Here is a 24,083-nt window from a genome sequence, read left to right as displayed (position 1 = left end):
TGAGTCTGGACCACATATTCCTCACCCTGATCCTCCTTCCTCCCACCATGCCGAGTAAACGGAGACAAGTGATCCCACACTTGGACATTCCGAAGAGCTGTTCACTTTTCCATTCATAGATTCGGGCCTCTCGCTCGGTCTGCTTCAAGCGGGGCAAGAGGAGAGCATATGTAGTGATGCCAAAATATTTGAGCAGCCACGGTCACATGAAGGTGATGGTGGGAAAGTGCAATTACTGTTACAAGAGGTGGATGATGATGATGAGACAATTGCCAGCAAGTTAGGAGGAGGCCCAGGGAGCGTACGTGGAAGACGAGGTGGTAGACTATGAAGTCACTGACCAAACCTGGCAAGGTGACATGCATAGCGAGGACAGCAGCGCAGAGGGGGAGGGAGGAGTAGTACCAAAACAGGCAGGAACAAGCAGTGGGGTGGCCACAGACACAAGGTGGGCAACTGTTCCCAAGAACACAAACAAGAGGGAAGTTTCCAGTCCCACTGTTAGGTCTTCTAAAAGCCGGGCTCTTTTTTAAAGACTGTCCAGTTAACCCCAAAATGCCGTTTGCAACATCTGCCATGCCAGCATCAGCAGGGACAGCAAAACTACCATCCTGACCACCACCAGCATGGTCAGGTACATGACAGCAAAGTACCTGACTAGTTGGGCCGAACGCCAGGATCCAGAAACAGTGTCTGCGGGTGACACCAATGCCTGTTCCACTGTTGTGCTTGCACGCCAATCCTCTGTCCATGGCACAAGCGGAGATGCCTCCCACCCTGCATCTGTCGTTGCACACTTGCAACCACCATCATCAGCAACCACGTCCTTGTCCTAGCGCAGCATTCAGTTGTCCCTACCCCAGTCCTTTGAACGCAAGCGCAAATACGCAGCCAACCACCCACAGTCCACAATACTAAACTGCCACATTTCTCAACTGCTTGCACTGGAAATGTTGCCTTTTAGGCTCGTGGAGACAGAAGCTTTCCGCAACCTCATGGTGGCGGCCGTCCCTCGGTACTCGGTCCCCAGCCGCCACTATTTCTCCTGGTGTGCCGTCCCCGCTTTACACAAGCACGTGTCTCAGAATATTAGCCGTGCCTTCACCAATGCAGTTACTGGGAAGGTCCACCTAACCACGGACATGTGGACAAGTGCTTGTAGCCAGGGACGGTACAACTCACTGACGGCACACTGGGTTAATATTGTGGAAGCTGGGACACAGTCGGACTCTGGAAAGGAACACATCCTACCGACGCCGAGAATTGCAGGCCCTGGATCAATCAGGGTTGCCCCCACATTCTACAGTTCCTCCACCTCGTCCTCCTCCTCCTCTTATTATAACTGATAGGTGCATCTGCTCTGTCAACTGAAAATGCTGACAGGCTGACTCTTATCAAAATGAACAAGGGCTGGATTGGGCCAGACTTCTCGACACCACCAGATGATAGCAGCGGAACATAGTCAAATCCAGTGGGGTATTTTTTTCCCATGCACCTCTTCAAACCCAGACAAGGGTATACGCTTCATCATTTTGTCTATTTTATGTCACCACCCTCTTCTCATCCTCAACCACCATATCAACAGGGTGACCATCGAGCAACACCCACATAATTTTTTTAGTTTTTTTAAGGGCGTTTATGATGCCCGTAGGAAATATTTTTAGAGGCCTACCTCTAACATTCTGTATGTAATACAGTATGTTCATGTATACCCCCAGGGGGTAAATGTTTTTCAGCCCATGTACTTAGTAAATGGGCATTACCAGTATAGAAGACCCACTCAATAATGGGAACATTTTTTTTTTTTTAATGAGGCCCTCCTCTACGTCTCTTCAAAGGGGTATTGGAGTGAATTCTAATTTTTGGCAGCCCTTGCAATCACTGCATACACAGCAGTATAGCAGACCCACTCCTTAATAATGGGAACATTTTTTAAATGAGGCCCTCCACTATGTCTTCAAAGGGGTATTAGAGCGTGTCCTAATTTTTGGCAGCCATTGAACTTGCTGCATACGCAATAACAGTATAGGAGACCCACTCCCATATTGTTGTATCAGATGGCCCTTGCTGAAGAATTATTAAAAAAATCCCATCTGACAATGCTGGCGGCGGTGTCACAGTTTCTTGGACAACCAAGGAGTACAGGCGAGGGAGACACAAAGCACATGCAGCAGAGGTAGGGGAACGCTGACAAAGGTCTGGAACAGTTTTCTCAGACCCTCCCAGCCCGGATGCGCTGGTAACTCTGACAAGGAGGGAAAGTTTTGGAAGATGTTGAAAGTTTTGGCGATCGTACCAGCATTCTCCGTGATTTCACTGCGCCTACAATTATTGGGTATCCAAGCTGGACATGTGGCACAAACTGTCTCTCTATGCCTTGGAGGTCCTGGCCGCTAGCGTTTTGTCAGAGATGGGTTTTAGTGCCACCGGAGGTATTATAACATATACGTAATAATAGTATAGGAGACCCACTCCTTAATAATGGGAAGGACAATTCAAATCGACTCTATATTCTACAATATTACCTCTCTTATCTGAAATTCGTTTAAGGGTAAGCTATAGTAGTATGGATAGCGAAAGAATTGGAACAGCATGTGAGAAATCTTGGAGACGGAAGTGGGAAGATCGGATTATGGAGGATTTTAGTTTTAAGTCATTGGCAGAACGGAGGGCACACGTATGGTGGTAGACTGGGACAAGGGAGATGTAGGGGGGTATTGAAGCATGGAGCGCTTTGTGGGTAAGCGTGATAAGTTTAAATTGAACTCTATATTGGATGCGCAACCAATGCAATGACTGGCACAGGGAAGAGGCATCGATGTAGCGGTTGGCGAGGAATATGATCCTGGCTGCTGAGTTAAGGACGGACTGGAGAGGGGAGAGTTTAGTAAGAGGGAGACCGATTAGTACAGAGTTGAAATAGTCGAGACGAGAATGAATAAGAGCTAAAATAAGTTTTTGCCGAGTCAAAGGTGAGAAAAGTCCTGATTCTTGAGATGTTTTTGAGGTGTAGATGACATGAACGAGAGAGTGATTTGATGTGAGGAGTGAAGGAAAGATCTGAATCAAAAATGACCCCAAGACAGTGGGCTTGTTGCTGGGGAGTAATGGTTGAGCCACAAACGGAAATGGCAATATCGGGCACAGGTACGTTAATGGAGAGAAGAAATAAGAGTAGTTCAGTTTTTGACAGATTCAGTTTTAGACAGAGGGAGGACATAATGTTAGACACAGCAGAAGGACAATCCTGATCTGTTGTCAGGTCTCGGGGTATGAGAGAAGTGTAGGCCACCATATTAGAGAGCTGCAGCGGCGGTGGTGTCCCGACTGCTGGATCCAGGTTTCGGTGAGAGACAGAAGGTTGAGGGAATTAGAGAGGAAAAAGTCATGGATGTAAGAGCGTTTATTACATGCTGAGCGCGCATTCCAGAGGGCACAGTTATAAAGTGCTCTCTGAAATGAGCAGTTGATACTCTGATATATTACCTCTCTTATTTGAAATTTGTGTACGGGTGACCTATAGCAGTCGGGATAGTGTCTTATAGGCATCTAGTCAGGGATTATTGTATTATACTCCGTGCTGAAAAAAAAAGTTCTATTACTTATTGATAACGCTGTTAGCTGCTTTTAAAATAGGGACAGGTGCTAGATGGTATTATCAGCTGGAAATGAGTGTTCATTCTGGATGTGTCTGATCAGGTCACACACCACATGGCCAGATTAGGTAGTAAAATGATAAACTTACATTTGCTGGTGAATTTTATTTTCACTGTTGAAAGAAATGCAAAAGTGCAAAAAGGCATCAAAAAGTCTACATGTGAACATAGCCCAGGGTGTGGAGGAGTATTTTTCTTTTTTATTATTTATTTATTTTGCCTTATATATAAGTCGCTGGGAAGGAATGCCTGCACTCATCTCAGAACTGCTAGAGTGAACAGGAAATGGCTTGATTATTGTATCATAATAATGATGAAAAGCCTGATGATACCATTTTACTACAGTAAGTTTATCACTTAAACATGAGCCATGTATGAGGGAGGAGTCAGGGAATTTGAGGAATCGGAGTTGGAGGTTTGGCTTACCGACCCCACAGCCCTGCTCTGTATGGCGAATGTTACTGACCGCAGCTTACTGCACTTACACACTGTAATATACTTCCTATTAAATTACCATTTAGAGCTTGTGCAGGTGACCATATTTTTGGTCAGAGTGCAATCCGACAAAACATCAGATCACATTAGGACCAATGTTAGTTATTCTTTGGGGCAGTGCACGTCTGATTTTTTTTTCCCTCACACAGTCGGTCTGAGGGGAAAAAAAAATAAGAAAATCGCAGAATGCACGATTTGCATCCAATACTATCTTCTCATCTGAAAGGATCAGATCACACTATGATGACACTCTGGTCAAACTCAGATCAGAGTTTGATCAGAGTATGATTGGCATAATCAGACTGATTTTCTCGGATGAGAGAAAAAAAAAGGACGTGTGACCCTAGTCTTACAGGTAAATTCCACGTTAATCTAGTCTAGAACAATCTGTCACATGACAAATTAAAAAGGTTTTTTTAAGATTTTGTCTGAAAATCCAATTGTACGGTGTTACGACTAGCACTACTCTTTATAGTGAGTCTGTCATTAGCATGGACCTCTACAACTTTACCTAAGAAAAACAAGTCAGCAGATGCATCTGCAAAACACTGACCAAAATAATGTTGTGTGTGCAGGAAAGGAAAAAACTATATGTGAGTATATCGTATAGTGCATATCGCCAGCTCTGCAAAAAATAACACACTGGAAGCAGCAGCAGAGACTCAGCACTAGATTTGGGAAGGGAAAAAAAATTGTAGTAATTGTATTTTTTAAAATGTTGTGGTCATTCTTTTTTATTTTACATATCTCAATATGCATTAAAAATAAAAAATAACTTTTGCAGCTTTATACACTAGTCACTGGGGCTTTTTTAGACTCATACTTTTTAATGTTTCAGGGATAACACCTGTACATAGCCACAATGGTCAGACACTGACCTCTCTTTTGTATTAAATCATCTAATGACTCTGCACTAGAGTCATTGTGAAGAGAGAGGGAGCAGGGTAAGATGGGAGACCATCTATTGTATTGGTAGATTTGGTGTTATCAGCATGTCTAAAAACGCCAGTGTAAACATTGTAAGATAACTTTTTTTTTTTTTTTTTTTTTTTAAATATCACGATCTTCTTATATACACATATAGCTAAAAAAAAAATATATATTAAAAGTCAATTTAACACCGATTTAAACAAAATGTTATTATCTGAGGATAGGGTCCTTTTAATATGGTCATGTGTGTATTAAGCCACAGCACTGGAAAATTTACACAGGCACACCTGGGTATGGAGAGGTAATCTGCATTAAAAAAAAAGAAAGAAACTGAAGCACTTTTTATTTTCCTCATCATTTCAGAGTAAAATGGCAAATCCATTCCAAATGACCATTTCCTATATTATCATTGAGAACTGTATGTTTACTACAGGAGAGAAGGCAAATAAGCAAGCCCAGATGCTTAAAAACGTCACCAAGCAGGAAGCACTCCAACCGTTAGCCCCGTGTAATTTCAACACATCCTGTGCTACAACATCATTGAAGCCACCCTTTACCTTGCTCGCAGATTCTGTATACAGATTGATGCCAACTCATCTGGACTGAATTGTGTTAAACCAACAGTAAAACATTTATTTGCTATTCTGACATCCAGTAAACATGTAAAACGTTTATATACAGAACTTTAGTCTAATTTCTGTAAGCATTAAAAGAAACCTTAAAAGTCACCTACATACAGCGGGAAAATAAGTATTTGATACACTACAGATTTTGCAAGTTTTCCACCTACAAATAATGGAGAGGTCTGGAATTTTTATTGTAGGTACACTTCACCTGTGAGAGACAGAATCTAAAAAAAAACAGAAAATCACATTGGATGATTTTTACATAAATTGCATTTTATTGCATGAAATAAGTATTTGATCACCTACCAAACAGAAAAGAAAAATACAGCAAAGGGGACAGTGGTATAACCGACCCTGTGGTAAGTACAAATCAGAGTAATCAGCAGGAGAGAATATTGTATATATAGAATAGATAAAATATAACTTTTAATGGCATGTATTAAAAGACAATGCCTAGGCATTAAGGCAAAAAAAAAATCCCAATTGGGGATTATACCTGCATGGGATTTTACATCTACATATGGGATAGAATCTCTCATTTTGGTGGGTTACATGTATATAGCTGTTCACTTGGGGACTGCCCTTGTTAGGGCGGGACCAACGCAGGGGTACGTCAGGGGAGTATAGTGAATGATTTACATTTCCTTGCCCTGTATACATTACCCTCGGCTCCTGGACATCCGGCCACCCATTCCCCGAAGCGTACTACAAGTTGTGAGACCAAACCATTTTTTTTATTCGAGCACTGGTTATGTATTTAAGTACTTACACTTTAAAAGTCCTCTTTTTGGCCTTGATTCCTAGGCATTGTCTTTTAAAACATACCAGTAAAAGTTATATTTTATCTCTTCTATATATACATACACACACACACACACACACACACACACACTATTGTCACCTACCAACCAGCAAGCATTCTGGCTCTCACAGACCTGTTAGTTTTTCTTTACGAAGCCCTCCTACTCTGCACTCATTCTCTGTATTAATTGCACCTGTTTGAACTGGTTATCTTATAAAAGACACTTGTCTACATACTCAATCACACTTCAACCTCTCCACCATGGCCAAGACCAAAGAGCTGTCCAAGAACCCTAGGACAAAATTGTAGACCTGCACAAGGCTGGGAAGGGCTACAAGACAAAAGGCAAACAGCTTGTTGAGAAGACAACTGCTGGCACAATTATTAGAAAATGGAAGAAACACAAGATGACTGTCAATCTTCCTTGGTCTGGGGCTCCATGCAAGATCTCGCCTCGTGGTTCTGAGAAAGGTCAGGAATCAGCCCAGAACTACATGGGAGGACTTGGTCAATGATGTGAAGAGAGCTGGGACCACAGTTTCAAACATTACTGTTAGTAACACACTACGTCATCATGGATTAAAATCCTGCAGGGCACGCAAGGTCCCCCTAATCATGCCAGCACATGTCCAGGCCCGTTTGAAGTTTGCAAATGACCATCTGTATGATTCAGAGGAGGCATGGGAGAAGGTCATGTGGTCACACAGGGCCAAACTCCACTCGCCGTGTTTAGAGGAAGAAGAAGGAGGAGTATAACTCCAAGAACACCATCATAAGTGTGAAGCATGGTGGGGGAATATCACACTTTGGGGGAGCTTTTCTGCAAAAGGGACAGGACGACGGCACCATATTGAAGGGAGGATGGAAAAGGCCATGTATTGTGAGATTTGGGCCAATAACCTCCTTCCCTCAGTAAGAGCATTGAAGATGGGTAGTGGCTGGGTCTTCTAGCATGACACTGACCGAAAACACACAGCCAGGGCAACTAAGGAGTGGCTCCATAAGAAGCATTTCAAGGTCCTGGAGTGGCCTAGCCAGTCTCCAGACATGAACCCAATATAAAATCTTTAGAGGGAGCTCAAACTGAATGTTGGCCAGCGACAGCCCCGAAACCTAAAAGATGTGGAGAAGATTTGTATGGAGGATTGAGCCAAAATCCCTGCTGTAGTATATGCAAACTTGGTCAAGAACTACAGGAAACGTCTGACCTCTGTAATTGCAAACAAAGGTTTCTGTACAAAATATTAAGTTCTGTTTTTCTGTTATATCAATTACTTATTTCTTGCAATAAATTCAAATTAATTATGTAATAGCATACAATGTGACTTCCTGGATTTTTTTTTTCCAGATTCTGTCTCAGTTGAAGCATACCTATAATAACAATTACAGACCTATCCATTCTTTGTAGGTGGGAAAACTTGCAAGGTCGGCAGTATATCAAATATTTATGTTGCCCACTGTGTAATGTAAAAAATATATATATACATACATATACACTCACCGGATTCAGGTCTGGGGAACGGGCGGGCCAGTCCATAGCTTCAATGCCTTCATCTTGCAGGAACTGCTGGCACACTCCAGCCACATGAGGTCTGGCATTGTCCTGCATTAGGAGGAACCCAGGGCCAACCGCACCAGCATATGGTCTCACAAGGGGTCTGAGGATCTCATCTCGGTACCTAATGGCAGTCAGGCTACCTCGGGTGAGCACATGGAGGGCTGTGCGGCCCTCCAAAGAAATGCCACCCCACACCATTACTGACCCACTGCCAAACCGGTCATGCTGAAGGATGTTGCAGGCAGCAGATCGCTCTCCACGGCGTCTCCAGACTCTGTCACATCTGTCACATGTGCTCAGTGTGAACCTGCTTTCATCTATGAAGAGCACAGGGCGCCAGTGGAGACTTTGCCAATCCTGGTGTTCTGTGGCAAATGCCAAGCGTCCTGCACGGTGTTGGGCTGTGAGCACAACCCCCATCTGTGGACGTCGGGCCCTCATACCACCCTCATGGAGTCGGTTTCTAACAGTTTGTGCAGACACATGCACATTTGTGGCCTGCTGGAGGTCATTTTGCAGGGCTCGGGCAGTGCTCCTCCTGTTCCTCCTTGCACAAAGGTGGAGGTTGCGGTCCTGCTGCTGGGTTGTTGCCCTCCTACGGCCCCCTCCACGTCTCTTGGTGTACTGGCTTGTCTCCTGGTAGCGCCTCCAGCCTCTGGACACTACGCTGACAGACACAGCAAACCTTCTTGCCACAGCTCGCATTGATGTGCCATCCTGGATGAGCTGTACTACCTGAGCACCTTCTGTGGCTTGTAGAGTCCGCCTCATGCTACCAAGAGTGTGAAAACACAACCAACATTCAAAATTAACCAGAACATCAGCCAGAAAGCATTGGTACTGAGATGTGGTCTGTGGTCCCCACCTACAGAACCACTCCTTTATTGAGGGTGTCTTGATAATTGCCAATAATTTCCATCTATTGTCTATTCCATTTGCACAACAGCATGTGAAATTGATTGTCAATCAGTGTTGCTTCCTAAATGGACAGTTTGATTTCACAGAAGTTTGATTTACTTTGAGCTATATTCTGTAGTTTAAGTGTTCCCATTATTTTTTTGAGATATATATATAATTGTCTGTCCGTCCGTCCGTCCAGGAAATCCCGCGTCGCTCATTGGTCCGGCCGCGGAATTTCAGAAAAAAGATGGCGGCCGTTAGCGGCTCATCTGCCAGAGGAGGTCAGCGGCGATGCAGCCGGGAGATGAGCGGCGCTAGCAGCAGAACTACCCCGACCGACGGCGCCGCTGACCTCCATGCGGCTAATCTCCCGACGGCAAGTGTGAACGGAGGACCGGGGAGCGGCGCCGCCGGTCGGGATGCTTCTGCTGCGAGCAGCCGCTCATCTCCCAGCTGCTCGCAGTGAAAGTACCCGCACAGGCAGCGCCGCTCCCCGGTCAGCATGATTGGCGACAAATTTAAACACCGCTTTGCTGATTCGTCGCGGTTGCCGGCCGCGACCAATCAGCGATATTGGCGCCAAATTTAAACACCCCTCTGCTGATTGGTCGCGACCGCCGGCCGCTACCAATCTGCATTATTGGCGCCAAATTTAAACACTGCTCTGCTGATTGGTCGCGACCGCCAGCCGCAACCAATCAGCGATATTGGCGCCAAATTTAAACACCGTTTTGCTGAGTGGTCACGGTCGCAACTAATCAGCGATTTTATCGCCAAATTTAAACAAGCTCTCCGGTCCTCACTAACACAGTTCGCTGATTGGTCGCAGCCACCACCCGCGACAAATCACCGATATTGCCGCCAAATTTAGTGTGTGTATATATATATATATATATATATATATATATATATATATATATATATATATATACACACACACACATATATTTCAAGCAGCCTTTAGTGCAGGCAAAACAAAGAAATAGTCTTTAACAGTGTCTTAGGTAATGAAATATCCCATATAATTATTTTGTATTTCAATTTGCAGGATTACAATAAAGGCAACTTTTTGATGCCAGAATTCTACTGTAATTAACTATTAAATATCTCAGAAACTAGAGCCAGTCTGGCAAAACCAAAGTCATATTCTTAATCAGCACTATAAACCTACTATAAAACCGTTCGGACATCGTAGGCACCAAAATCACTGTATACCAGTGTTATATTATATATATTTATTATTATAGCGCCATGTATTCCATACATGAAAAAGGGGTATACATACAAAAACAATTACAATGATCTTTAACAAAACGTGTCGGTGACTGGTACAGGAGGAGCGAGAACCCTGCCCGTGAGGGCTCACAATCTACAAGGGATGGGTGAGGATGAAGTATGTGTGTATATGTATATATATCTTTTTTTAAAACTTTGCCTTCACAGGAGTACCAAAATGGCAGTCATGGAGGCCTCCAGCAGGCCCAACCATCATGGCACTCGTCGGCACCTCAGAACTGCGCAACTGTGGGGGTAAAGGCTATGAATGGCTGGATTGTCACATCCTAGGGACCATGTGCTTTCAATGCCACTGACAAAAGACTGACAACAGCATTTAAGTGGTTAAGGGCATTGATAATCACCTAGTTGTGATTAATAGAGTTATAGGCAAATGCCAGCTGGATATGTTGTAGTCCGCTCCATACACCCACACCAGGCATGCACCCTACATATATGCCAAATGTAAAAAATGCGTTTAAGTATTATTAAAATAATAGGTATGTGAAGGACACAAAAGTCATCCAGAGATAATATTGATGTGACGTTCATTGGAAGTGGCTGACTTCCGATGGGGAAGGAAGGAGCTGAATAACTCCCTTTAACCCCTTACCGACATATGATGTACTGCAACGTCATATGTTGGCACCCTGACTGACTCAAAAACTGAGCCCTGCCTCTAACAACCACCCCCTTTACCACCATTAAAAATATTAAAAAGAAATATGGTATTAATACGTTCGCAAAAGTCAGATCTATAAAATTATAAAATGAATTAGCCCAATTAATTAGTGTAATAAGGAAAAAAAATCAGAATGGCATAATTGCAGTTTTTCTGGCAGCACAACAGCCTAACATAATAATATAAGAGGCAATCAAAACACTGCATCTACCCCAAAAAAAGATAGCAATAAAAATGTCAGCTTAAGTTGCAAAAAACAAGGCCTGTCTATTACTGGCTGAAGAACGAATTTCGCTGTGTATTCAATTTTTCCCTGGCCATAGTTAACATGTCACAGCTAGTTCGTTAGCCGCTACGTCCCCCGATCAGCACTCAGCAGAGTTTTGGACACAACGTATTTATGTTGCGTCCAAAACGCTGTGTTCTAATGCCGCACTTTTGTTGTCAGTACATGTGAATCCACCGCATATAATGACACTTCAAATCGGTCAAAATCCGCAGCAGAGACTAGCGTGTCCGCTACAGAAATTTACATGCTGCGGGTGAGTTTGGGTACGTGGCCACGGTCAGGAGCCGCTGCAGGTTTATACAGCTTCAAACCCCCAGCATCCAGATGTTACAGCATAGTGGATGGGATCTGTAGAAATGCCATGTCCACTATGCGTGCATCTGAGGCTGCGAATCACCCGTGGACACTGACATGCAGCGCGTCTTTCAGGACCACAGCATGTCAAATTCTCTTGCGGAGTAGCAACTCTGCGCAACAGAAATTTGACCACTAGAAAGTATTGAATGCGGTAAATACGTATGGTTCAGTGAACACATCTGGATTCACCAGCTTTTAATAGAATGCAATGTTTTTGAAGCAGAAAAAAATTGCGGCTCATGGGCACAGAGTCTAAAATAAAATAAAAAAGGCGTGGGCTCCTGCGTCATTTTTATAACCAGCAGAGGGAAAGCCGACCGCTGAGGACTGATATTAGTAGCCGCGGAAGGGGCCATTAGCCCAAAATGTTCCCTGGCTATTAATATCATCCCACAGCTGTTTGTTTAGCCTTCACTGGCTAGATTACATGGGGACCCCAGAAAAAAATTGACGTGGGGTCCCCTTATAAAATCTAACCAGCAAAGGCTAAACTAGACAGCTGCGGGCTGATATTAATAGCCAGGGAAGGGGCCATGGATACTAGCCCCCCCGCGGCTATTAATATCACTTCTCAGCAGTCCCAGACATGGCGCATCCATAAGATGCGCCAAATCTGGCGCTTAGCCTCGCTCTTCCCACTGCCCTGTAGCGGTGGCAGTGGGGTAATGGGGTTGGGGTTCACGTCAGCCTTGTATTGGCGGATGACGTGAAGTCCAGGTTAGTAATGGAGGGCGTATAAGACGCCCCAATTACTAACCGCATAGTAAAATATTCGCCACCTTTTCAATAAAAGATACAGCCAGAATAAAGTATTTTAATGAAATAAAACACACACGGTTCTACAATTTTTTTTTTTTATTACACGCCTCCGCGAAGCCCTCGATTTCCTGAAAAAAATGTAAAAAAAACAAAAACATATCCCTCACCTGTCCACAGTCAACGTACCGCTGAGTGTCCCACGGCGATATGTGTCACTTCTACAGCAGTGACATCAGCCATCACTGAATTCTACAGCAGTGACTACAGCAATGTATACTGACAGGGGTGTAAAATCACCCCGTCAGTATACATGCTGCTGCAGGAGGTCACTGGGGTTGATAAGCTGAAGATCAGCTGATCAGCCCCAGTGAGCTAACCACCGTGGGAACATTCTTAAGAATGTTCCCAAGTTGAGCATCAGCTAATGGTCACATGATCATCAGCTGATTCATGACGTCACTGCAGGTCCTGCCAGCTCAGTACAAGCCCGCGCCCTGCAGTGTACCGCTGGCCACCGGGGAGACAGCATCGCCGCCAGTGACCAGGAGGACACTGGGGGCCACCGGACAGGTGAGTAAACTAAAGGTTTACTTTTACTTTTTTTTTTATACTAACGCGAGCACGCGGGCTGGGAAGAGAAGACTGCTGCTCCTCCCATCCACGCTGCTCTCGCTGTTATCAGAGCTGCGGTACCACCCGCAGCGCGATTCCGCGGCGATTTTGCGCCTATTGATTTTCATTAAAACGCAGCAACTCCACAGGTTTAGATAGTCTACCTGTAGGTTTGCTGCGATTCAATGCAAGTCAATGGGCAAGAATTCGCCACAGAATCGTGCTGGAAATGGTAATGCGGATTTTACCGCAATGGTAATCCGGAGCGGAAATTTCCGCATCATGTGCACAGCACATGCGGATTACCATTGCTATACATGGCAGACCTATTAACGTGAGGTTTCAATGCATTTGAAACGCATAGAAAACGCATTGTGTGCACATATCCTAAGAGGTGATCAAAACATTGTTATCTACCCCAAAATGATATCCGTAAAAACGCCAACTCAGGAAGCAAAAAATAAAATAATCCCTCACACAGCCCCATAACCCGAAAAATGAAAAAGTTATGGGTCTAGAGACTTTTTACAAAGTTTCCAAATTGGTTTTCCACTTAAAAATAGCAAAAATAAAACAACTATATGTTTGGTATGTGCATTCTCGTATTGACCTGGGGAATCAGATTGGCAGGTCAGTTTTACTGTACAGTAAATAAAACAAACAAAAAAATAATAATTGTGGAATTGCACTTTTTTTGCAATTTCAAACGTAATAGATGAAGTGCCATAGGTAGCAGATAACTGCTGCACACTATTCCCTGGAACTCTGCTGCCGATAGTCAGAACCAGGGCTGTGGAGTCGGAAAGCCAAAGCTCCAACTCCTCAATTTCCATGACTCCGACTCCCTCATACATGGCTCATGTTTAAGTGATAAATTTACTGTAGCTCAGATTCATCTCAGCTAAAAGTCTAGACCCTTAGATCAGGAATAGGACAGACATTTATAGGACATTTCATAACTTTCTCAAATTCTTATGAAAAAATATTCTCCACAAACTGCACTGAACTACTGTAACCAATTCATTTTACTAGTCAGAGTCAGTTCATTTTATACAGTACCATTCTACATTACTAGCACTCCATGCCAGCCTCAGAGTGAACGGACTGAGTGGCATCTGTGCACCAAGTCAGTTTTTATTAGAATTTTTCAGGACTACAACCATTGGGCTATGTTCACACGTTACCTTTTTTTGTTGCTTTTTTATGCAAATTAAAAGCTGCGTTCGTTTTTATAGTACCATCAAAAGCTATGAGATTTCAGAAATCTAATGCGAACCCATTAGGTTTTTTTCTTAATTGAATTGGAGAACTGCTGAATTTTTGAAAACTACAGCATGTCACTTCATTCAGCGTTTTTGCAGCGTTTTTTCACTCTTTCAAAGCAATGAGTAAGTGCAAAAAAGCAGCAAAAACAAGTATCAGATTTTGCTGCGTTTTTTGTGCAAAAAACTCAGGAACAGGCATGAGGCTATGTGCCCAAGATGCAGGAATGCTCCGGATTTTTTCCTGAGCATTTCTGCATCTCCCTGGCAGAAAAAACGCATGCGGATTGTACATGTGGATTGTACATACGTTTTTCCTGCCAGGGAGATGCGGAAGTGAAGCGTTTTTGCATGCATTTCCGCATGCGGGTTGTCAAGCGCTTTCCAAGCGACTTTAGCATCACTTTGAAAAGTGCTTGACAACTTGGTCACACTATATAAAACCATGCAACCGGCATGGATTTATAAAGTTGTGACCCCAAAGAATGTCAAAAAAAAAATAAATAAATCTATACTTCCCTTCTGATGGCCCCCGGAGTCTTTATTCGCTCCATCCTGGCTTGCCAGCAGCTCGCGGTACACTGAAGGACCAGCCGTCACATGACTAAATGACGTCAGCAAACGTCCTTCAGTCCACCGCGAGCTGCCGGCAAGCGAAGACAAGGAAACCGGGGGGCCATCGGAAGGTAAATATAATATTTATTTTATTCTTTTTTTTACAGGTTCTATGGTACCCGGGTCCGGAGAAGAGTCTCCTGTCCTTCAGACCCGGGTACTATCCGCACATTGAAACGTTTGGATTCCACATGTACAGATGCAGGGATGCGGAATCCATTAGTTCCAATGCAAGTCAATGGCGGCGCAAACGCAGAGCTTCCGCAAAATAATTGGTAGTGCTGCGTTTTTTTTCCACAATGATAATCCGCAGAGGAAATTTCCGCAGCATGTGCACAGCACATGTGGATTATCATTGGGGAACATGGCAGACCTTCTACCAAGCGTTTTTTAAGCGTTTCTGCAGCATTTTTGCTGCTGCGGAAACGCTTAAAAAACGCATCGTGGGCACACAGCCTCAAGCTGTATCAGCAGAAAAAACACAGCAAAACATGCTTTTTTTTAAGCAGCTTCTCTACTGCCAAAAGAGCAGGTTTTGCATGCAGAAAAAAAAGCAGCAAAAACGCAGCATGTGAACATAGTCTTAGGTACTATTGAAGGGTTTTGTGATTTTGTTTTTTTCCATTATACTAAACATCACACATTTTACAGTACAAAAAACTAAGTAGAACACGTTTCCATATGAATATCAGACCACAGTAAATCCAATTTGGTCTGCTCAGCCCCATCCTTGAAGCTTTTGACCAATCTGCCATACTGGTGGGTATTTAGGCATTTTACTTTGACGCTGCAACAGTTTTTCACAACCAATAAAAACAGTAAAACGGATGTACAAACAGAGGAAAGGACGATTTGATGTAGACTTCCCAAACCATGTGCAAAGCAACACAAATAAGCAAGGGAAGTTTAGCTAACAAACAAGATGCAAGCAATTACATTTGGTCTGTGTAGGACTGAAGCGGACATTTGTAAAATATTAGTTAACTCCAATAATACCTCACAGTGGTATACATCCAAAAACATTTCCTTTATATAAGAAGAGAGGAGAAATAGAAGGAGACAATTCAACTGAAGTGTGAAATCTACAGAAAGATGCACACTCCTGACAAATCTAAGCCAGCTGCACAGATCCATTCAGAAGAGGCAGATTTCTTGCTGCGTGAATCAAGGTCAGTTTTATCCATTTACATGAGACACAGGTTAGTAGGACATACAGACATTACAGCAGGAAATCTGCCACATGTAAATATACTTTAATGGTTAAAGGGGACCTGTCAGCACCAAGACGAGTGTGACATGGTGTTTTCCCCACAATTCACACAATACCCCACTTATTGCTGCCGATATTTTTGGCATCTGGTAAGTTAGCCAATCTGTATGCAAACAGATGAATACTTTGACAAATGGGAAGTTTTAGCCACCTAGAGTACTCAAGCATGATTGTTCGCCTTAAAAGTCATACATAATCATCTTGATATACGGCCGAGTAGTCAGATGTCATGCACACAATTCTATAGACTGAGCGCCTGGACGTCCGTACCTGCAGCACACGTTTGGGCTTACATTCCTTGAAAGCAGCAATTCCACGCATTTCACAATGCTTCCCTCAGATGCATTTGCAGTACATGCAGCCATTAGGACAGTAAATGTATCTAGCAGAAAAGGAAGCAAGAACAGCGTTTTATACTAGTCTCCAAAGTGACAAGCTTTAATTGGCTAAAATAACTTAAATCACTGTAACCCCCATTTGGCATTAAAGTGAACCAGAAAGCTGAACTACAGGCAGCATGAATCAGACAATGGCCCTGTCATTTCAGCCAGGTATATTTTACTTTACACTGTGTATTTAGAGAAAAATAGATCTACAAACTAGCCAGAGACCATGGCACTCAGGTGACTAGTCCGAGGCGGCTTCTATCCCCCCTGACCGACAGGTCTCTCCTAAAACACAGTGTAGGGAGAACTCTCACTCAAAGATGTGAAGCTGGGAGAGGCCACCGAAGATCGGCTTCTTGGACTAGTCCCTGGACAGCTTTCAAATGCAGTGTTTCTCTGAAGCGCCACAGTGTAAAGAACACTCCTGGCTGAAGTGATGGAGCCAGACTCATTCGTGCTGCTCATACTTTTTGCAACATTTTTTTTTTTTTTTGGAGGGACGTACGGGGTGTCATTCTTAAAGCTGTTTGGCCACGTGCACACATTCAGTATATGGTCAGTATTTTATTTCAGTATATGCAAGCCAAAATCAGGAGTGGAAAAGTCAGACGAAAAGTGTAAGGCTATGTTTACATGTCACTTTTTTTGCGCAAATTTTCAGTTGTGTTTTACAGTACCAGCAGTCTATGAGATTTCAGAAATCTCATACACAGCTTGGTTTTTTGTCCTCAGTATTTTGTCAAATAACATGGTTTTTGCAAAATGCAGCATGTCACTTCTTTCAGCGTTTTTTGCAGCATTTTTCACCCATTGAAAGCAATGGGTAGAGCAAAAAACACTGCGTTTTTGCTGCTAAAATCTGAGTGAGTTGAATCAGGTTATTTTTTTTGCACTAAACTTCATCACCATGCACAAGAGACAAATGTATCATGACAAAAATGCAGCAAAAACTCAGAAAAACCTGCTTTTGTTTAAGATGCTTCTTTACTGCCAAGAAAGCAGGTTTTGCCTGCGGGAAAAAAAAAGCATCAAAAACATAGCCTAATAGAAACATGTGCACCACTTCTGCATTTTTCATTCATTCCTGGTTTTGGCTTACAAATACTGAGCTAAAATACTCCGAGCATAGTGATAATACATATGTGGGTTTTTTAAAGCAGAGTTCCCCAACTCAGTCCTCAAGTCCCACCAACAGATCATGTTTTCAGGATTTCCTTAGTATTGCACAGGTGATAAAATGATTGCCTGTGCAGGTGATGGAAGTATCACCTGTGCAATACTAAGGAAATCTTGAAAACATGATCTGTTGGTGGGTCTTGAGGACTGGAGTTGGGGAACACTGTTTTAAAGATTTTGTTTACTTTGGAAAATATATCTTGTTTTAATCTGGAGAGGTTGCCCCCCCCCCCAATACTTACTAGTCTCACAAGGGGACTTGAACACACAATCTTTTGTTCGCATTGATATAGACTGTACAACTTTATCTGCATGGTCTAACCTGATGTCTCACTGCCAGGAAGCCTATCAGATCTAGTTGAGCTGTATGACAAATACGAAAACCAGACGACACCCTGCGATCCCGCTGCGGGGGTACAGATGGGCAGACATAGGGAGTACTTTGCCTTTGTCAAAATCCTGATATGTGCATTCAGTAGCAACCACAGTAGGTAGTGAGATAAATAGCTGGGATGGAACATAACTGTGATATCAGCTGCTGCAGTGGGAGCCCAGCTATATGCAGCAGATCGTTACCTCTGCAAATGGCAAGAGCACAGCTTCTGTGTGCAGTACATGTATGGAGTGATGCAGTACATAATCCTTCACCATGACCTACATTGCATCCCAGGGTGCATGAGAGTTAAATGCCCACCAATATTCTGCAGGCAGTGCCATTTCTGCATTTGCTTTGACAAAGGAGAGGTCTAAATCACCATCCCTGTGTGGGAGTCTTGTAAAAAGGGGCTGACTAACTTATGCAAATAAAGTCACCTCCTTCAGTCGTGGCTAATTTCTAGACAAGATTTTTGGCATTTTTCAATAAATTGGCCTTTACGATTTTGCTGTACGTGTGAGGATGAGTTCACATGTAGCTGTTGTGTTGTGATTTGTTCCATGGGCATTTTTGTGTACTGATAATAAACCCCAAAATGCAGACCAATTACACAATACTCATTAATTAGGCCAAAATTTACAATTCTGACCAGTGTCACTTTATGACGTGAACGGCTTTAACATTTAACGTGTCACAGTGATTCTGAGACTGTTTTTTTGTGACACATTGTACTTTATTTTAGTGGTAAATTTAGGTCTAAATATTTTGCAATTACTTTAGAAAATATCGGAATTCTGGCAAAGATTTGAAAAATGTCACAATTTTCAAACTTTCAATTTTTATATCCTTAAATCAGTCATGCGGTACAAAATAATTTATAAATAACATTTATCACATGAAGAGATGGGCGAACCCAAACAGTAAATTTTGGGGTCCGTACCAAACACCTAGTGTTCGGACACGGACTTCCTCAGTGGGGTAATAGGGTTGGAGTTCAGGTCAGTCTTTTATTAGCAGCTGACATGAAGCCCTTGGGTTTGTAATGGAGAGGAGTCTATAAGACATCCCCATTACTACCCTTATAGTAAAAGTTTGTAAATAATTTACACATGTAAAAAATCCTTCATTTGAAATAAAAGTCCACATGGTTTTACACATTTATTTAAAAATATAAAACAGTTATACTCACCTAATGACTAGTCCCTGAAGCCATTGTCCCCTCTAAAAAAAAACAGAAAATAAGAAAGCTAATTTATACTCACCTAACACCTAATCCCAGAAGTCAGTCAACTGTAAAAAAAAAAAACAAAAAAAAACAAACAACCATATCCCTCACCTGTCCGAAGTAATGAAATAATCCATACTGTCCAACGACGATCACTGGTGTGACGGCTCTACACAACAGCCGGCTACGGAAGTGCCGCAAGTGAGATCACGGGAGCTCATCAGCTGGTGAGCTCTCTCACTGCAGCTCAACGCTATAAACTGCGGGAGCGATTACGCTCCTGTCAGTATATAGCAGGCGGCCAGGGAGAACAGTCACATCTGCTGATGTGACTGCTCTAGAAGTGATCCGATCGCCGTGGGACAGTATAGATTATGGCGGTTAGGTGAATATTATGATGGTTTATTATTTTTTCTCTTTTATAGGTGACATAGGCTTCGAGGATTAGGTGTTAAGTGAGTATTATGGTATTTTTTACAGGAGACAAGGGCTTCATGGATTAGATGTTAACATGAGTATAAAACATTTTTTTTTTTTTTTTTTATTTCAACATTAATTTTAACTTTTTTTTTTTTACTTTGAGCACAGGCGCCAGCTGATGACTTTTCCCATCAGTGGCGCCTGCTCTCGCTGTTATCAGTGACAGCAGGCGTAGGCTGATGGGAGTAGTAGTACCTTAAAATCACAAGTGCGTCACAGAATTTTACAACGTTGACCCGTGAAAATGAAAAAACTAATTTTTCGAGCAAAAATGTTGCTTCAGACCCAAATGTTTCATTTTCACAAGGGTAACAGGAGAAAATGGACCATACAATTTGTTGTGCAATTTCTCCTGAGTACACAGATAACCCAAATGTGGAGGAAAACTACTGTTTGGGCGCACGGCAGGGCTTGGAAGAGAAGGAGTGCCAATTGAATTCTGGAGCACAATTCAGCCTGGAACAGATTGGGGATACCATGTCACATCTGAAGAGCCCCTGACACGCCAAAAGAGCAGGAACCCCCAGAAGTGACCCCATTTTGGAAACTGGAATTCATCTAGGATGTAGTGAGCATTTTAAACCCTCAAGCGATTCACAGAATTGTGTAAGTTACCATTTTTTCCACTAAAATGTTACTTTGGCCTCAAGTTTTAAATTGGGATAATAAGAGACAATGGACCACAAAGTATGTTAAGCAAATTATCGTAAAATCATTTTAAGACTACATAGCCCCCAAGTGCTAGAAGAGCAGAATCCCCATTAAGTAACCCCATTTTGGAAATTATACCCCTCTGGGAATTTATCTACACGTGCAGTGACGATTTTGACTCCATGGGAGTTTGCTAGAAACAAGCAGCAGAGGATGCTATGGAGTGAAAATTGCAAATTTGCCACTTTAGTGCCCTGTACATTGTAATGCCCATACTTTGTGCTCAGCTTATGCTTCTGGAGACATGCACCCCGTAAATTAAGCGGGCTCTCATAACTACAGAAATGCCAAAAGTGGATGCTAACTTCGGTTTAGGCACACTGGGGCTCAGAAGTGAGGGGGTATTTGGATGTGCAGAATTAGCTGAATTTCTTTTGGAGGGCAAGGAGTCATAGCACTTTTCCAGAGCTTTTGTTCTACAAATAACGTGGAAGTCTCCTATATTTCCACTGGCAGATGACGGACCTGAGAGGGTACTTGCTTTTTTTTGGATTGAGTTGAAGCTTTTATTGGCAACATTTATCCTGTGCTGTACGATGAGGACTTCCCTCGGGGTTTTCATCTAAATCTCCAAATGACATGATTCATATGAAACACCCAACGGATCCAATCACTATAATGAGGTAGCAGAGTTTCTCTGTACACCGTCTGGTCTCTGTTCAGCGGTGTACTTCGCAGAAGTGCAAAAAATTGTGGCCGACCGTGCCTTTATGCACGCTTAAAAAGTACACTGCCAGATCATAGGCCAGGCAGCGTCCACAGTATCTCCATCTGCCTCATTCGAGGGAATCTTCCGCCATGGGTTCCGTCTGAATCGCACATTTTTTGATCGCTTTCAACTCTCATTTTTGGAAGGGAGAATGAACAAAATCGAGCAATTCAGGAATTCTTTTTTGGGATTTTTATGCCGTTCACTGAGTGGTAAAAGTGATAAGACAGCTTTATTCCTCGGGTCAGTACAATTACAGCGATACCACATTTATATAATATTTTTATGTTTTGGGGTTTTTATACAATAAAAACTATTCTATGGGAACAAAAATACAACCATGACGTATAGGCACGTCAAATATTGAGAATGGGTTAAAATAACGAACAGAATGTTTATAGGTCTTTGCACATACCTCTTTCAAAGTTTGCATTGGCGCCCTTGTCCAGAAGAAGACGTACCATTGCCAAATTCCCAGCAGTAGCTGCATACATCAAAGGAGTCCAGCCATACCGGAAGCTACAGTCTACATTTATTCCTAATACAAAGAGAACAGAACATGGTAACAGAGCAGAAAAGTGTAAGATGAATTTTAAGGGTATGTGCACACGGCATTTGTTAAGATGCCAGCGTGCCCGCATCACTTTTAAAGCAGAAGACGCTTTAGGAAAATATCAGCGGTGTTGAGACTAGATCTAAATCTGCGCATGCGCCACCTCCAGCGGCCATTTTCCTGAAGTCTACTGCCGGGAAATCAATGTACAGAGGAAGGACTCCGCTCCTGTCTCACCACCATTTTCTTGAAACCCAGGGGCCGCAGCCTTGCACAACCAGAACACTCCCTCCTCCCAGCCCAGGGCCCAAAGCATCCCCCACTCCAGCCGCCGCGGGCTTCCTGCAGCAGCGACCCTGCCTCCTGTGATCCCGCTCCTCCGGTAAGCTAAATTCGGACTATAAAACGGATCCCTATTATAACCTTAAACTTTTTTCCTATTTTCCTTCCCAAAATTTATGGTGCGTTCTATGGTCCGATGTGTCTTATAATCTGAAAAAATACAGTATATCACACAAAATAGCTAATAAATAACATTTACCACATGTCTACTTTATATCAGCATAATTTTTTAAAAAGCTGATCTGACAACAGCAATCAGAGAAAGTTGGAGCCAGATTGATGAAGAGTACTGTTTGTCACTCATTAAGTACATGCCTCAGAGACTGCAAGCTGTTATTAAAGCCAAAGGTGGTGCAACAAAATACTAGTGATGTATTGGAGTGTTCTTTTGTGTGTTTGTTTTTCATGATTCCATAACTTTTTCCTTCTGCTTGGTCTGAAAAAAAATTACCCTTACTGAGTACCACATTTTTAATCTTGATTTCTTTTAGTGTTTCTTAAAGCCCTAAAGTTGCCATTTTAAATGACTTTAGTTTTGTGCCATGTCTGCGATCTGCTTTTTTTCAACAACATTAAACAACTGAATGAACATCCTCCGAGCCCGGTGATTCAATAATTTTTGCCAGGGGTTGTCATAGTACGCACCACGTCGGCACTCCCTGTTCAGCACAGAGTCTGCACTGAACCGGGCACATGTCAGCTGATTTATACAGCTGACATGTGCCCGCAACAGACGTGGGTGGAATCGTGATCCACCCACAGCTGTTTACTAGCTAAATGCCACTCAATCTCTGACAGCGGCATTTAACAGCGCCATGCCGGAAGCGCGTCACTTACCCAGCCCATCGGTGACCCAGTCACATGATCGCGGGTCACCGATGCATGGGCATGACAACCCGGGGTCAGCAGCAGACCCCTGTGGTTGTCATGTAAAGATTGCTATGAGCGTCACCTAGTGGCCGGCGCTCATAGCACAGGAGCATTTCTACTACATAGAGGCGATCTGCTCATCGCCTCTGTGTAGCAGAGGCGATCAGGTAATTGCTGCTTCTAGTCTCCTATAGAGACTATTGAAGCAAGCAAAAAGTGTAAAAAAATGTTTTTAAAAATATTAAAAAAATAAATAAAAAAAAGTTTAAAAACACCCCCCTTTTGCCCCATTCAAAATAAAAAATAAACCCCACATACACATATTTGGTATCGCTGCGTTCAGAATCGCCCGATCTATCAATATAAAAAAAGAATTAATCCGATCGGTAAACGGCGTAACCTAAAAAAAATTCCAAACGCCAGAATTAAGTTTTTTTGGTCGCCGCAACATTGCAATAAAAGGCGATCAAAACATTGTATCTACTCCAAAATGGTATCAAAAACATCAGCCCAGGGCACAAAAAATAAGCCCTCACCCGGCCCCAGATCCCAAAAAATGGAGACACTATGGGTCTCGGAAAATGGCGCCTTTTTTTTAAGCAAACTTTGGAATTTTTTTTCACCACTTAAATAAAAAAGAACCTATACATGTTTGGTGTCTACCAACTAGTAATAACCTGGAGAATAATAATGGCAGGTCAGTTTTAGCATTCAGTGAACGTGGTAAAAAAAAAAAAAAAAAAAAAAAAAAAAAACACAACTGTGGAATTGCATTTTTTTTGCAATTTCACCGCACTTGGAATTTCTTTCCCGTTTTCCAGTACACGATATGGTAAAACCAGTGATGACATTTAAAAGTACAACTTGTGCTGTAAAAAATAAGCCCTCACATGGCCATATTGACCAAAAAATAAAAAAGTCTTGGCTCTGGAAAGAGCAAAAAACTAAAACGCAAAAAAGGAAAATGCTCCGGTCATGAAGGTGTTAAAATGTTGGGACGTGAAAATGAAATGTCGCAGGTTTTTTTCACAAAAGTTGATTTAGCCTCAAATTTCTAATTCTCACAAGGGTAAAAAGGAGAAAATGGACACCACAATTGATTATGCAGTTTCTTCTGAGTACGTCGATACCCCATATGTGGTCAGAAACTACATTTCAGCCACACTG

At 42.7% G+C, this 24,083-nt stretch overlaps 1 protein-coding gene across 1 annotated transcript in view; it reads right to left on the bottom strand.

The window, feature by feature from the left end:
* The window catches only part of ASZ1 (ankyrin repeat, SAM and basic leucine zipper domain containing 1), a 135,813-nt gene that overhangs the window by 88,075 nt on the left and 23,655 nt on the right, over positions 1-24,083 (bottom strand). Inside the window, exons 3-4 of the mRNA XM_073650706.1 lie at positions 21,567-21,689; positions 16,359-16,470 (exon numbers count right to left, since the gene is read on the bottom strand). Of these exons, the coding sequence (XP_073506807.1) occupies positions 16,359-16,470; positions 21,567-21,689 (235 nt within the window). The remainder of the gene's footprint in view (positions 1-16,358; positions 16,471-21,566; positions 21,690-24,083) is intronic.

The sequence above is a fragment of the Phyllobates terribilis genome, unplaced genomic scaffold (genome assembly GCF_046119375.1).
Source record: "Phyllobates terribilis strain yellow unplaced genomic scaffold, ASM4611937v1 Scaffold_11__3_contigs__length_659146591, whole genome shotgun sequence".
Classification (NCBI taxonomy): Eukaryota; Metazoa; Chordata; class Amphibia; order Anura; family Dendrobatidae; genus Phyllobates; species Phyllobates terribilis.
This window is presented reverse-complemented; position numbering and strand designations above follow the sequence as displayed.